We start from the raw sequence: 15108 nt of genomic DNA on the forward strand, positions 1-15108 counted from the left end.
TTGTGCCTTGTCACTGACTTTTTTTTCATACCCTAAACAAGGCTGTAATGCCCTTGGAATGCAAGAAGACCTGCTTGTGTATGGCTTCAAAATGTAGCCTCAATGTACATGTGTGCCTGGCAAAGGCGTTTTCCTATACTATTCTGGCAGTAGGCCCACTGGCCCAGGATGGCACGGTGGGGTACCTTACGGCAGCCCAACATGGCTAGAATTTGAATATCCATCCCAACCAGGCTTCCCGCTTAAAGTGGGGTCTTTAACTAAACACGCCATTTATTTATTTGGTGCAAATAATATTATTCTTTGGTGTCTAATTAGTACCACCTAGAACAGTTCTGCTTTGGTTTGGGGTGTTTTGGTGCCATACTATGAAAGCCATTTAGCAAAAAGCTATTTTCCATAGGAAATGAATAGGATTTTATTAGGCTGTAGCTGGTGACCCAGGCTGGAGTCACCAGGCTGTAGCTGGTGCAGACAGAATTGTGCTGGTTTACACGGAAAATAGATGGCCAGAGATCCAGGCAAACGCTACACTCCCAGTCCAGAAAACAGGCTTATGCTGCTGTTTTGGGCTAAAAACAAACCCCACAGCAGCCGATGGATGTAGCAGTAGACTGGTAAAAGCATATGGAGTAGGTATCCAAAACAAGGTAGTCCATACGTTTTGGAGCAAACAATTCTTCAGTGGCTTACACCAAACTTGATTGAAAGGCAAACAAATTCAATCAACTTTTATTTCCAGACTCATGGTCCAATACTTACGCATACAAATACAAACAGCACATACACAAACAGGACAATTTTAAAAAAGGCAATGATACCATTGTTTCCACATTAATGACCGCTATCCCACAGTACTAAGACCAGGGTTTGACAGCAGCATAATGAGGTTACATGGACCATTCAATCTGCAGATAAATGTGTGCATTAGGTTTCACGACCGACGCATGGAATGTGTTGACTCCTGCCCTACAAAATAGTTCAGCACTTCTCCACCTGTGTTTTTTAGGCAGAATACACAAACCATCATTATAGGCAATCTGGAGCTTCTGGATGTTAAACTTGGTCCATAAGGGGGCAGTATACAGAGGAGTACAGTATGTTTTAAACAAGCTTATCTGAGCACCAGTGGAATTTTCTAACCAGCATGTTAGCTTGTGCATATAACATGCGGCACTGCCTATAGATGTCATCGTTACACATTTGATCTGTGATGATGTGTCCTAGATATTGAGTTTTATTACCTACAGTTACTACTTGCCCTGCCAGGTAAAAAGATGGAAAGTTTAAATCCTTATCTCCTTTTGTTTTACAGATAAGAGCAACACTCTATTTGCATCGAATTTGACACCATACTCAGTGCATATGTTCAGCATCTCTTGAAACCCAGCACTGCTAGGAGAAAAGATAGCTAATCATCTGCATGCATAAGGTGGTTTACCAGGGTGTTGCCAACCATGCATCCTGTTTTACTGGCTCTTAGTTGGTCAAATAAATCATTCATATAAATATTAAAAAGGGCAGGTGAGAGTAACCCCCCCCCCCCCCCCCCTCCCCGGACCCCATTACCCACGCCAAATGGTGTAGAGACTGCATTCCCCCACTTGACCTGCATGCTCTGGTTAGCATACCAATATGCCAGGATCCAAATTATGCTATTGGGCACACCTCTTTGGCTGAGCTTTGAACTTTGAACTTAAAATTATTGACTGTCAAAAGCCTTTGATGCATCCATAGAGCAATTTAAAACTGAAGAATTCTGTCTTCTATACATTTCAACCACTTCCTTCAGGGCATAGATACATAGATCAGTACCATGCTTAGCCTTGAAGCCAAACTGGTTGTCTGTGGTATCAATATAAGAACTGTCTATCTAATACAATTCTTTCCAGGACTTTGGGTAACACACTGGCAAAAGCCATTGGTCTATAGTTATCCAAGCTCCCCACCTTGCCAGCTTTGTCCTTGATGACAGGCACCAAGTAAACAGACAACATGGAGTGCGGCAATACACCATGAGTCTTAAAGCCTGTAAAGCAGATTGCAAGACGAGCTGCATCCGTCAGACTTGCAAATTTGAGGTGCTCTGCATTGATCTGATCTAAGCCACTGGCTTTATTATCAGCTAGCTGTGTAATTGCTTGTTGCACCTCCCTACATGTGATTCCCACTGGGTCACTGTTGGCAACGTTGCCCACTTTGTAGAGATCACTTTTAACGCAATTGAATAGCTCAGAATAATATTGCTTCCACAGCTCAGCTATCTTGTCGGCTCCAGAAACTCCTTCAACTGTACATGGTAACGATGCACTGACCCTGTTCAGTGCTCTCACCTCCTTCCAGAAGCCAGTAACATCGTTTCCAAGAAGCTTCTCAGCCATAGAGTCCACTCTCATTACTTGCTCATGTTTGCTGATATAACGAACTGCATATTTATACCTTGCGTTGGTAAGCTTTTTGTGGTCCAGTACAGGCCCCTCTCTGGGCCTACCTGCCAGGACCTAGGCCTTATATACATTCGTGGCTTCCGCATGATAAGCACCCACATACTTGTTCCACCCTGGCTTGATGCTCTGTCTTTTATTAGAGTAGTTAAAGCATGGTCTACTGGCCTTGTACACAGCTCCTGCAATACAATTATACATAGTACAGAGGTCCTCACAGTGAGCGCTATCATTACAATTCACATCAGAGCACAGAATTGCATCTCTGGGTAGATATACATCCCTTAAAAGACCATCAGTTCTACCATAGCATAACATCTTCATTTGTGAGTTTAGACCAATCCAGCTTAGCCTTACAATCACTATTAAAGTACCATACCAAAAGGGATCTGGTCAGACATGTTTGAGAGGAAATTGTTTGTTTGAGAGGATGTTAAAATCAATTAAACTTGTTAAAACAAACGCTAAAAAGAAAAAACGACAGGCTGCCAGCTACGGAGGGCCAAATATGCGAATATCTGTCGAATATCCAACAACAAACACGTCTTCACCAAGGTGAGCTGGACGTCGAGCCACTTGGCACTGTAGTGAGGATGACTATGGCCGCGTTCAAAATCGCATTGCTTTTATTCTTACTTTAATGTTGCACAGAGTGTGCATACAATTGGGACATAACACAGGTGATCTCAATGATTCACGCACACCTGTAGTGCCAACCGTCGACTTTCAAGGCCTCATTCGATGTGACGTATCTTCTGCTGCGCAAGGGATTGTTGGGCAGAATAGCCGAAAAAGCATGCTGGCTTGCATACTGACAAATGCAACCGGATACAGTACAACATCCTTGCATTTTTGGCATACTGCATTTTCCATCGGGACATACTAAGTCTGGCATACTAAATGTTATGGTAGTATGGGTGTGGGATAACAGGGTATTTCAAATCCATTCGCCAGGTGGCGACATTGGACATGTGACAGGAAGAAACCAAACCGGAAGCATGTGGATGTCGACGTCACTTTCTCGGAAAACAACAACAACAAAACGTCCTCTTGCTACAGCACCTACTTTGTATGCTGACTCGATTTTAAAACACTTTTAAAGGAATACGGGTTATCTTTCCATGGATTTTCCCTCGTGTTTGTGTTAATAAATTACTCCGTAGTGACATGTTTCACTGGCTGTAGTACGACAAGCAGTCGTACGACAATAGTCCCGCCGGGGGTAAACATTGGGACACAACGTTGCAACACAACGACCCGAAAAGCTTCGACTTTACAATCAACACACTTGAGCTTTCGCACAATTATATTGAACATATCGCCGTGTAGTCAGGCAACGAGTGACTTTGGATCGCCATGGCTCAGCAAAGAGGAGTCAATAGTCTCCAGTTCAACCAAGACCAAAGTAAGACCCACATTAAACTCAGACAAGTCTGCCGATATTAAGTCCGTGTCACTAACGTGACATGTGTAGTTATTAATATTAATGTTGTCCTACCACAGGCTGTTTCTGTTGTGCTATGGAAACCGGGGTCAGGATTTACAACGTGGAGCCCCTGATGGAGAAAGGCCATCTTGGTAAGTTAAACACATGCAAAGCGCATTCAATTATGGCATAGTGCTATTCTTTTTATATGTTAATGTAATTCCATGCTGTTACCATATCAATGGTATAAAATACGATATAGGAACACACAATAAAAAGTATAAAGTAGGGCCTACATTCAGACTGATTGACTTGGTTAGGTATTTGTCTCTAAACAACAGAAAGTGCAATGTTGTTTGGATTTCTGTTGGTAAAAGCCAATGACTATCTGCAGCTTCAGCCCCAAAAAGCACAAGTGTCTGCTGATTGGACTGGGGCTAATTGGGCGACTCTTTAATGGAAGGAACATTTGTGTGTATAGACCACGAGCAGGTGGGCAGCGTGGCCCAGTGCTCCATGCTTCACCGATCCAACCTGCTAGCGGTGGTGGGAGGCGGCGTCAACCCCAAGTTCTCTGAAATCTCAGGTGAGTTTGTGGGCCACGTCCTCCTGAAGACTCAATGAACAGGAGAGGGGCCAAATGCATATGCCAGAGCACATAAAACTTGAGCTCACAGATTTGTCTGGTTCCCAGGCTAGGATTCACAGACATTCTCCCCTCAACCCCACCTGTCGTACTATGTCTCTCTACCATCCCCCCTAAACCCTCCAGTACGTGAGAAGATACCATATATTACATGTGGATGTAAAGCAGAAAAGGTATACAGGACAGGAATGGGAATTAAAGATTTAAAAACGACATCACATAAATATATGGAAATACATCTAAACACACACTATGAGTAGGAGCTATTTTACGCTGGGCAGTAAATGTAAATTTGGACAGTTAAAGTAGACATTATTGCCAGTATATGCTACATTATTGACCATTGTACCTGATGTCATAAAGTGACGCTGCTTCTATTCTAGTGCTGATCTGGGATGATGCAAGTGAGGCAAGGGACCCCAAGGACAAGCTGGTGCTGGAGTTCACCTTCACCAAGCCCGTCCTGGCTGTCCGCATGAGACATGACAAGTAAGCTTAACAGAGCTCCCTAGCAACCGTTACCCATCAGTGCCCATATTTGGTCAAAATGTTTTCTGGTTGACTGCACGCCGGCCTCTTCTGACAAATCGCTTCCTTGATTGGTTCAGGGCGTTCCTTCTTGCCTGTCAATCACATTTTGCGTGCACAGTGTTGTTGCTCGGCTACAGGAGCCGCAACGCAATACTTCTCGCGTTCATTTACGAAGCCTTGATCTGCTGTATTTGCACCTCTCAAATGTTACCAGCTTTAACAGCACCTAATAACATATTTATGCATAACACATGTGTTTTCCAGGATCATTATTGTTCTGAAGAACAGAATCTACGTGTACAGTTTCCCGGACAACCCCGTCAAGCTGTTTGAGTTTGACACCAGGGACAACCCCAAAGGTACAGGCCAACCGACTTTAGAGTACATCTTGTTTGTACAAGTAGATTTTCTATGGTTGTATATGATTTCTGGTGTTTTTTGTTGCTTCCAGGATTGTGTGACTTGTGTCCCAGTATGGAGAAACAGCTTCTGGTCTTTCCAGGTCATAAATGTGGCAGTCTACAGCTTGTTGTAAGTGACTAAGGAACCAAATTCAATGATATAAGAAGTGCCTAAGAATATGCCAATCCTTGGTTTATATTTCCCCTTTCCAACCACCTTCTAAGAAACTGCTACTGCTAATATAGGGAACAGCTATTGCTAGTAATCAGTATCAAAAGCCAACTGATATTAGCAACAGCAGAGCTAATATGCCATCTCTTAGAAATGACTATTTCTTATATGAAAAAGCTAGTAGTAATAACAACAAGCAATAGCTAATAACTGATAACAGGCAATAGCATCTCTAACAATGGAGCATTTGGCCTCCTGTTTTCCCCCCTCCAGGACCTGTCTAACACCAAACCAGGCACGTCGTCGGCCCCCTTCACCATCAACGCCCACCAGAGTGAGATCGCGTGCGTGGCGCTGAACCAGCCGGGCAGCGTGGCGGCGTCGGCCTCCCGGAAGGGGACCCTCATCCGCCTGTTCGACACAACCACGCGAGACAAGCTGGTGGAGCTCCGCAGGGGCACGGACCCCGCCACCCTATACTGGTAAAAATAATAGTAATAATAATGGATTGAATTTATATTGCGCTTTCCTAGACACTCAAAGAAGCTTTACAGTGAAGGGGGGGACCCCACTAAGCACCACCAGTGTGTAGCACCCACTTGGGTGATGCACGGCAGCCAATCTGCGCCAGAACGCTCACCGCACACCAGCTTGTGATGGAGAGTGAGGGAATGAATGAGTCAGCCAATTATACAGGAGGATGATTAGGGGGCCAGATTGAATGAGCCTGTCTTTTATGACCTCAGTGTGGTACCCCCTCACACAGTCGGCGCCATTCATGGCCAATATTTAGGGCGGCATTAGCTCAGGAGGGAGAGCGGGGTTGGCTGGTAACCGCAAGGTTGCTAGTTCGATCACTGGCTCCTCCTAGCTGGGTGTCGAGGTGTCCCTGAGCAAGGCACCTCACCCCCTGACTGCTCCTGACGAGCTGGCTGTCACGTCGGTGTGTGAATGGGTGAATGTTAGCCAATATTGTGAAGTGCTTTGGATGAAAGCGCTCTATAAATGCAGTCCATTTGAAATTTACCATTTTCCACTTGGTCATTTGGCTCTATCGTGTCGCTTTACACTTAACGGTTTATTGCTTCGGGGCTGTCCGAACCAAAAAAAGATCATATTTTGTGTAATTCTATGGTTTCCTGTGCAATGTTCGCTCTTATCGTATCCCTTCCTAGCATCAACTTCAGCCACGACTCGTCGTTTCTCTGTGCATCCAGTGACAAGGGCACGGTCCACATCTTCGCCCTGAAGGACACCAAACTCAACCGACGCTCCGCGTAAGACAGTAGTGCTGCTACGTTTTGCGCTTCTCGCGTTTGTCACGATTCAATTCAATGAGTTAATACTGTGAAGTAATCAAACTGGTGGAGAGCCGAAAGGAGCCCTATTTAACCACCAGATGTGAGGTTGAAAAGTCACGAGCAGGCTTTTAAAAGTCTGTTTGTGACATCACGAGCGGCAGTGTCCACCCTGATGTTTACTACAAAGATCCACTCTGGTCTGTGGGTGGTACAGGTGATCTATACTTGTGATGTCAAAGAACAGATTTAAAGACGGCCGTCAATGGCTCATCTCACACCTTGTGGTAAAATAGGGCCCCTTTAACGTATAAACTAGAAGTTCTTGTGTCTGGAGTTTTTGTGGTAGTCTGGTAGTTGATGTATCTGTCGGCCCTAGGTTGGCTCGCGTGGGGAAGGTGGGCCCTGTGATTGGCCAGTACGTGGACAGCCAGTGGTCCCTGGCCAGTTTCACCGTGCCCGCCGAATGTGCCTGCATTTGCGCATTTGGGAAGAATACGTCGAAGAATGTGAACTCAGTAATTGGTAAGGGCGCCGTATGAATGTATGTATGCGAATCTTTTTCAATTACTTCACTTGCTGGATTTCATTGATTTACAGTGAAATATAGACCATGATAATGTTTAATAATTACAAGTTTAACTGTTATTGGAAATGCATTGCCTTATGTTACAGAAATGTCAGACATAAGGACGGGGACTGAGAAGTTTTAAAGTAGATTTTTTGCGATTGGTGATGATTTATTTTTCGTTTTTTTCTCTCTTGGTTCTCTTTCTCCTTCAGCCATTTGTGTTGACGGCACATTCCATAAGTACGTGTTCACACCCGACGGAAACTGCAACCGCGAAGCCTTCGATGTTTACCTGGACATATGTGATGATGATGACTTCTGAGACGAGGGCCGAGGAGGCAGCAGGCGATGTGTACTGAACAGTGAAGAGACTCCAGTTTACCTACAGCGGTGAGGTTCAAAATCTATCCGCTTGTGACATCACAAGTAGGCACGTCCACCCATCTGTACGATGGATATATGATGGATCTATTTGTCCCACATCTGGGAGGACACTCCCATTTGGGATGTCACAAAGGCTACATTTGAAATTGGCCTCAAACTTGGTGGTTTAATAGGGTCCGTTTAAGGCAAAGGTTGGGAGGAGTTGGGGGGGAAAGTACTGAAGTACTGAAGCACCTCCTTAACTGTGTTTGTGACTTTCGTTGATGTTCGATATGAATGGATAGAGTTGTTGTAAAGCCCGGTTTTATGCTTGTAATCAATTTTATTTTTACAACAATGGATAAAAATACTGTTTTCTATCCATGAAATCAAAGAATTTAGTTATGATTCTGAAGGATGAATGTGTAAAACCTGTTTTTAATACCAAAAAACCCAGCACATAATAATTTGTTATATAATCTCATTGAAGAATGTAATGTCATATATTGCTAAATTTGCTAACTTTTGTGTTTTAGACTTCGCAAGGTATAATGGGTTGATTCAGTCAGTTCTTTAAAGCGATATAGCCCACAGACCGATAATATCGCTGTCATATCCCTGTACAGAACTATAAAGTATAATAAAATCCTTGCTCAAAAGTACACCGTTTTGATTTGCCAATATGCCAATATTTATTTTTATTTTATTAAACCTTTATTTAACCAGGTAAAAGTCTAATTGAGATTTATAATCCCTTTTCCAAGAGAGACCTGGCCAAGAGGCCAGACACAAGTCATCATGGTATTGTATACTGTATTGGATTTCCTCACTGTGGCAGTCATATTATATGAAGCACAGGGAATCTTCACTGCAGTTGGACTCACTCAGCATCTTTGGGCTGCAGATAAAAATAAAAATAACATGTCATAATAAAAATAAATTGCTGGATTAGTTATTCGTCCAGTTAGTTATTTAGTATTTATTTAACTTTGTCTGCCTGCTTTTGATAGACCATTTTGACACATAAATCAAACTTTACTTATCCCAGAGGAATTGCATGTCATCACACTAAGACACTATTCCACCATCACGAGTATAAGATATTGGAATTGTTTATCATTGCAATTATTTTTATTGAGCTGTAATATATTAAAGAAGTATCTGCTGAACCGCACCTTTCCAGTCTCGCGGCTCTTGGCTCTTATTTTGTTGACCTGGGACTCTGCGATGTCCGTCCTCTCCTGGGCTTCCTCCAGCTCGTGTTGGACCTTTCGCAGCTTGACCATGGAGCAGTTGGCCTGCTCTTCCTGCACGGACGAGGGGACAAGCACACACAGTTTCCTCAGACACTCCTGCAGCCAAGTATCAGGGCTGTTGTGCCGCGTGATGTAAACAGATGTGGTCAATATTATGGACCTCGCCATAAAGTTGACCGCGGGGTACTATTCACATTGACATCCTGTGTTGACATTTATCTAACAAAAATTGTGCGTGTGTGAAAACCCCTTTTTAATTCTGTTACGCACACTTTCGAGCTTATACAAATAGATACCAATTAAATGAATACCAATTTATACCAAAATATTTTACTTTATATGTTTTCTTTATTTTTTTTTATAGATTTCTGTAAATGCCTATATTTATTACAGTCTTATGACCTTATTACTGTGCTGCACTTCAGATGTGACATCTGAATGTCCCGTCCGTGATTTATGACCCAAGTCATCTCCTATCCGTGTGAGTGATGGAGGGGGAGGGCCCTGGAGGGGTGAAGGGATTTGGGGGCCGTGTCGGTGACTCACCGCGTCCTCCGCCTGCCTCTTGTAGGCCTTCACCTTCAGCTGCAGCTTGTCCACCACCTCCTGAAGCCGGGCCATGGTCTTCTTGTCCTCCTCGATCTGTTGTTGCCAAGGAAACCACTTTGACTTTTTAACAGTTCATACATTTATATGAAAAAGGTTTTTATTCAAAGGGTTTAGTTAAACTGTCGTCCTTGAGAGAACCGGATATGTGGTGAGTATAACAATTACAAAATGTTGTTGGAAGAGTTGGAAGAAATTTATAGAGATGTTTGGAAACATTTCTTTCTTCACGTCTTCTTCAGCCCGACCTGGTAGGTGAGCTCCTTGACTCTGCGTTCGTATTTGCGGACCCCTTTGACGGCCTCTCCACCCGTCCTCTTTTCGTTGTCCAGCTCAGCCTCCAGTCCTCGAACCTGCAGCCAGAAGAGCTGAAGGTTAACGCCCACTTATCAAATCAATTGTCGATGGGCAATCATTTTATAAGACAGCCCGATGGGTTGGGTGCCTGGGCCTTTAATGCCTGCTTCCTTTTCTCTCCAAATTTGTCATTCCCTTCGTTAATCTTCGACTTTCTCTAGTCCATAGCTTTCAGTGACCCTTTCACTGCTGCATGCTGAGACTTAGTTTGGATTGTCATTTTGGGAGCGCAGGAGAGTGTGCAGTAGAGACAGATCAGGGCCAGCAAAAAACGTTGCAGATGTTTGGAAGGCCCATCGGCCCACTGATGCGGCGGGCGGCCCACCATTATCTGTCCTGGTATACTCGATCTCCAGTAGACCACTGTAGGCCCCTCGCGCAAGATGCTTGATGTCTACCTACTATTGAGTACTTAGCCGAGGGCTTAAATACCTCGAGCTACTCCGCCGTCCGGCTCTTTGATGACATCTAGCCTCAATTATTGTGGACGAACGACTCGGAAGACCAACCAGTAGATGGCGTCCCTACCCTGGACTCCAGCTTCTGGAGCTGCTTCTTGCCCCCCTTGAGGGCCAGGCTCTCGGCCTCGTCCAGCCGCTGCTGCAGGTCCTTCACCGTCACCTCCAGGTTCTTCTTCATCCTCTCCAGGTGGCTGCTGGTGTCCTGCTCCTTCTTCAGCTCCTCCGCCATCATGGCCGCCTGTCCACAACCACGCATCCTGTTGGTATACTAGGCATACCAAAGGGTACTAAGGCATACTCAGTGGTATACTAGGCATACCAAAGGGTACTAAGGCATACTCAGTGGTATACTAGGCATACCAAAGGGTCCTAAGGCATACTCAGTGGTATACTAGGCATACCAAAGGGTACTAAGGCATACTCAGTGGTATACTAGATATACTAAAGGGTACTAAGGCATACTCAGTGGTATACTAAATATACTAAAGGGTACTAAGGCATACTCAGTGGTATACTAAGTACAAATATGGTATACTAGGCATACTAAAGGGTACTAAGGCATACTCAGTGGTATACTAAGTGCAAATATTGTTTACTAGGCATACTAAGTATACTAAGGCCTAATAAGTGGTATACTAGGTATACTTAGTACAAATATGGTATACTAAGGCATACTCAGGGGTATACTAGGTATACTAAGTACAAATATGGTATACTAGGCATACTAAGTGGTATACTAAGTACAAATATGGTATACTAAGCCTACTAAGTATACTAAGGCCTACTAAGTAGTATACTAAGTATACGCAGTACAAATATGGTATACTAGGCACACTAAGAATACTAGGCATATTAAGTGGTATACTAGGTATACTAAGTACAAATATGGTATACTAGGCATAGCATCACAGTGGTATATACTTTATATCAGCACTGAAATGTGTAGCAAAATGACATGCCATTTTTTCAATGTATTATCAGTATTTGTATTACTATTATTTGAACATTATTACGATTCCTCCTCTTCTCCCTACTCCTCCTAACCCTACGACCACTGCTCCTACTCCAGCCACTAAGGCCTCCTACGTCGGTGATGGCCTTCTTGGCCCTCTCCTCGGCGTTGCGGGCTTCCTGGAGGGTGTCGTCCACCTGGCTCTGGACCTGCAGCAGGTCACTCTCCAGCTTCTTCTTGCTGTTCACCAGGCTTGTGTTCTGGACAGCACAGATAATGGACGTCAGACAGACAGACAGGTGGACAGACGGATAGAGAGACAGACGGACGGACGGACGGACGGACAGATGGACAGACCAACAGACGGATAGATGGACAGACAGACAGACAGATGGATAGACAGACAGACCGATAGACAGACAGACGGACAGACAGACGAACGGACAGACGGACGGACGGACGGACAGACGGACGGACAGAATGATAGATAGATCAATAGAAAGATAGATGAATATATACATAAATAGATAAAAATAAAGTACTTTTTAATAGCACAGGAGATTACTGTGCCAGGCAGTTACAAAATGAAAGAACCAATATCGAAAATACTTATTATGGCGTAAAATATAAATGGAAACATAACTATAAAAAGAAAACAAGGACATAATCTAACACTAAATGCTATATTTGTATTACTACTATTATTATTTAATAAATTTAACGTAAATGGTCTCCTACTAACCACACGCTAAAAGTGGATGGGTCGAAAGCAACGTGTTTTTGATATCCCCCAGATATCAATGTTGTTCTTTAATCTTTTTTTTTACACATTCATCGTATTTCTATGATTTTAGGTTGCCTTTTGAATATCGGGCAGGGGACAACAGATGTGAACTAGCCTCTTGGGCTAACCCTGGCTCCCTTACAGCTGTCTGTTGATTCGTTTGCAATGTCCCTGAAACGAACCGATCAATGAATAGACGCCCACCTGGGAGTGCAGCAGCCCGGCCCTCTCGCTGGCGTCCAGCAGCTCATGCTCCGCCACCTTGCGGGCCCTCTCCGTCTGCTCCAGGGCCCCGCGCAGCTCCTCCATCTCGGCCCCCATCAGCCCGTTGCGGCGGTCCGCCGCGGCCGCCTGCTCCTTGACCTCCTCGGACGCGCGCGTGGCGTCGTCCAGGTGCAGCTGGGCGTCCTGGGGAGGGGTCGGACCGGTTCAAACCGGACGGGTGTTTGGTTTGTGTGGTATTGGGTGTGTTGGGTTTGAGGTGAACTACTCTGTTCTGCTGTACAGCCAAGTCAATTGTATTTCTATAGCACTTCTTTAGTGTTGTATAGCCCTTAGTTAGGGCCCTAAGTTAGTGTTGTATAGCCCTTAGTTAGGGCCCTAAGTTAGTGTTGTATAGCCCTTAGTTAGGGCCCTAAGTTAGTGTTGTATAGCCCTTAGTCAGTGTTGTATCTATAACCCTAAGTTAGTGTTGTATAGCCCTTAGTCAGTGTTGTATTTATAACCCTAAGTTAGTGATGTATAGCCCTTAGTCAGTGTTGTATTTATAACCTTAGTCTTGTGTAGCACTATATTAGTGTCGCATAGCTCTTAGTTAGAGTAGTATAGCCCTTCATTAGTGTCGCATAGATCTTAGTGTTGTATAGCCCTTAGTGTTGCATAGCTCTTAGTAAGTGTTGTACAGCCCTTCATTAGTGTTGCATAGCTCTTATTTAGTGTGTATTTGTAACCTTAAGTTAGTGTTGCATAGCCTTTCATTAGTGTTGCATAGCCCTTAGTAAGTACAAGGACAAGGAAATATTCCCCACGTCCCCTACATAGACCTTATGCCCCCCCGATAATGATGATGATGATGATGAGACTAGTACCGGAGGTTTGCATCAATGTTCATGAGGAATACACGTCATCTTCCCATTATCAATATCAAATATAAACACGCTGGAAAGATCAGTCTACCAGCAAACTAAACCTAAATGTAGGTGGACACGCCCACCTGTGATCAGACAGCAGAGGTCGATTTTCAAAAGGGCTTGTAACGGCTAATCACACGCTCACCTGGCGGTGGGACACGTCCCCTTGAAGTATAACCCGCCCTTCAGCGTTGAGACGGTTCAGGAGACGTCCCCCGGCGGTGCGTCCTCACCTTGAGCTGCCCCTGGACGTTCCTGAGCTGCTTCTGTGCCTCGGCCGCGTGGCGGTTGGCCCGGCTCAGCCGGACCTCCATCTCGTTCAGGTCGCCCTCCATCTTCTTCTTGACGCGGAGCGCGTCGTTGCGGCCGCGCACCTCGGCGTCCAGGGCGCCCTGCAGGCCCTCCGTCGCCCTCTGGCTGGAGCGCCTCCCCTGCTCCACCTCGTCCTCCCGCTCCTTCAGCCTGCGCTCCACCTCCCCCTTCACCTGGCTGAGCTCCAGCTGCGCCCGCAGGATCTTGGCCTCCCCGTGCTCCAGCGTGCCCTGGGGAGCAGGAGCGGGCGGAGGAGGTGGTGGGGTAAAGGAGGGCTAGAAGGACTCGCGCCTAGTGCTTCTGGATCTGGGTCCGGGTGGGGGGCGGGCTTCGTGGTCAGTGGACTTACCCAGGGTTAATAAAGGAGGGGTGGATGGATGGATGGATAAAGGGATGAGTGGATTGATGGAGGGGTGGATGGATGGATGGATGGATGGAGCTGTTTCGACATCAGATCACGCAGAAGCAACATGTATATTTTAATACTGTTATAGTGTCTCATGACTGATAAATTAAGAGCATTCATTCATTTATAGGTATTTGTAACGCACTGATTAGTCGATAGATGAGTAATGATGTAGTCATATAGTTTGAGTTTAGTTTTTATCCTTTCTTCTATAAAATTCACTTTATAAAATATTACTATGTATGGATTCATCTTTTATTGTTAACTGTAGTAGGGGGCAGGTCATTTTTATTTACATTTATTAATACAATGATTCTCAGAACAGAGTGGATATTAATGTGAAAGATTACATTTTTCCAGTATGTTCAAGGCCGTACCTCAGCCTCCTCCAGAGCGGACTGGATCTCGTGTTTCTCCGTCTCGGCAGACTTCTTGGCCTTCTCCAGCTCATGCAGGCTCTTCCCCGTCTCCCCCATCTGCTCCGTCAGGTCAGAGATCTCCTCTGTAGAGTACAGGGGAGAACACATTGATAGAATACATTAATAATTGGTCACACAGATATATCAATAAACACATCCAGAACATTACAGATATAATAAAAATATAGAAAGATCTAAAACAATTAAACAAGAAAATTCGTAAGCAAAAACATTTGTAATGTTTTTGTAACTTTATTGATTAAAATAAATCAAATGGACAAATAAATAAACAGAAGTTTAGCCCAACCGACACATGAACAACGACCACAACAACAACAACAACAATCACTTCGGGGTACACAAAGACAACAACAACAGTGACTCTGACTGCGTGGTGGAACCCACGCTGCAGGTTCTTGTTGTCCCTCTTCAGGGTCTCCCGATGCTCCAGGGCCTCCTCGTAGGAGTTCCTCAGCCTGAAGAGCTCCGTGCTGAGGCTGCGGCTCTCCTTCTGGGCCCCGTCCAGCTCCGCCTGGCTCTCCTCGTACTTCTGCCTCCACTCACTCAGGATCT

The 15108-nt window shown here is 44.8% G+C and overlaps 1 protein-coding gene across 1 annotated transcript; it reads left to right on the plus strand.

The window, feature by feature from the left end:
• The first annotated feature begins 3473 nt into the window (after nucleotides 1–3473).
• wdr45 (WD repeat domain 45) lies at nucleotides 3474–8929 on the plus strand. The gene is made up of 10 exons (XM_079735873.1): nucleotides 3474–3849; nucleotides 3948–4022; nucleotides 4352–4456; nucleotides 4900–5005; nucleotides 5312–5406; nucleotides 5499–5578; nucleotides 5894–6102; nucleotides 6796–6897; nucleotides 7298–7443; nucleotides 7702–8929. Exons 1-10 carry the CDS (start codon nucleotides 3801–3803, stop codon nucleotides 7809–7811), a joined length of 1077 nt encoding a protein of 358 aa, XP_079591999.1. The 5' UTR covers nucleotides 3474–3800; the 3' UTR covers nucleotides 7812–8929.
• The last annotated feature ends 6179 nt before the right edge of the window (nucleotides 8930–15108 follow it).

This window comes from Pollachius pollachius (assembly GCF_949987615.1).
Source record: "Pollachius pollachius genome assembly, chromosome: 4".
Classification (NCBI taxonomy): domain Eukaryota; kingdom Metazoa; phylum Chordata; class Actinopteri; order Gadiformes; family Gadidae; genus Pollachius; species Pollachius pollachius.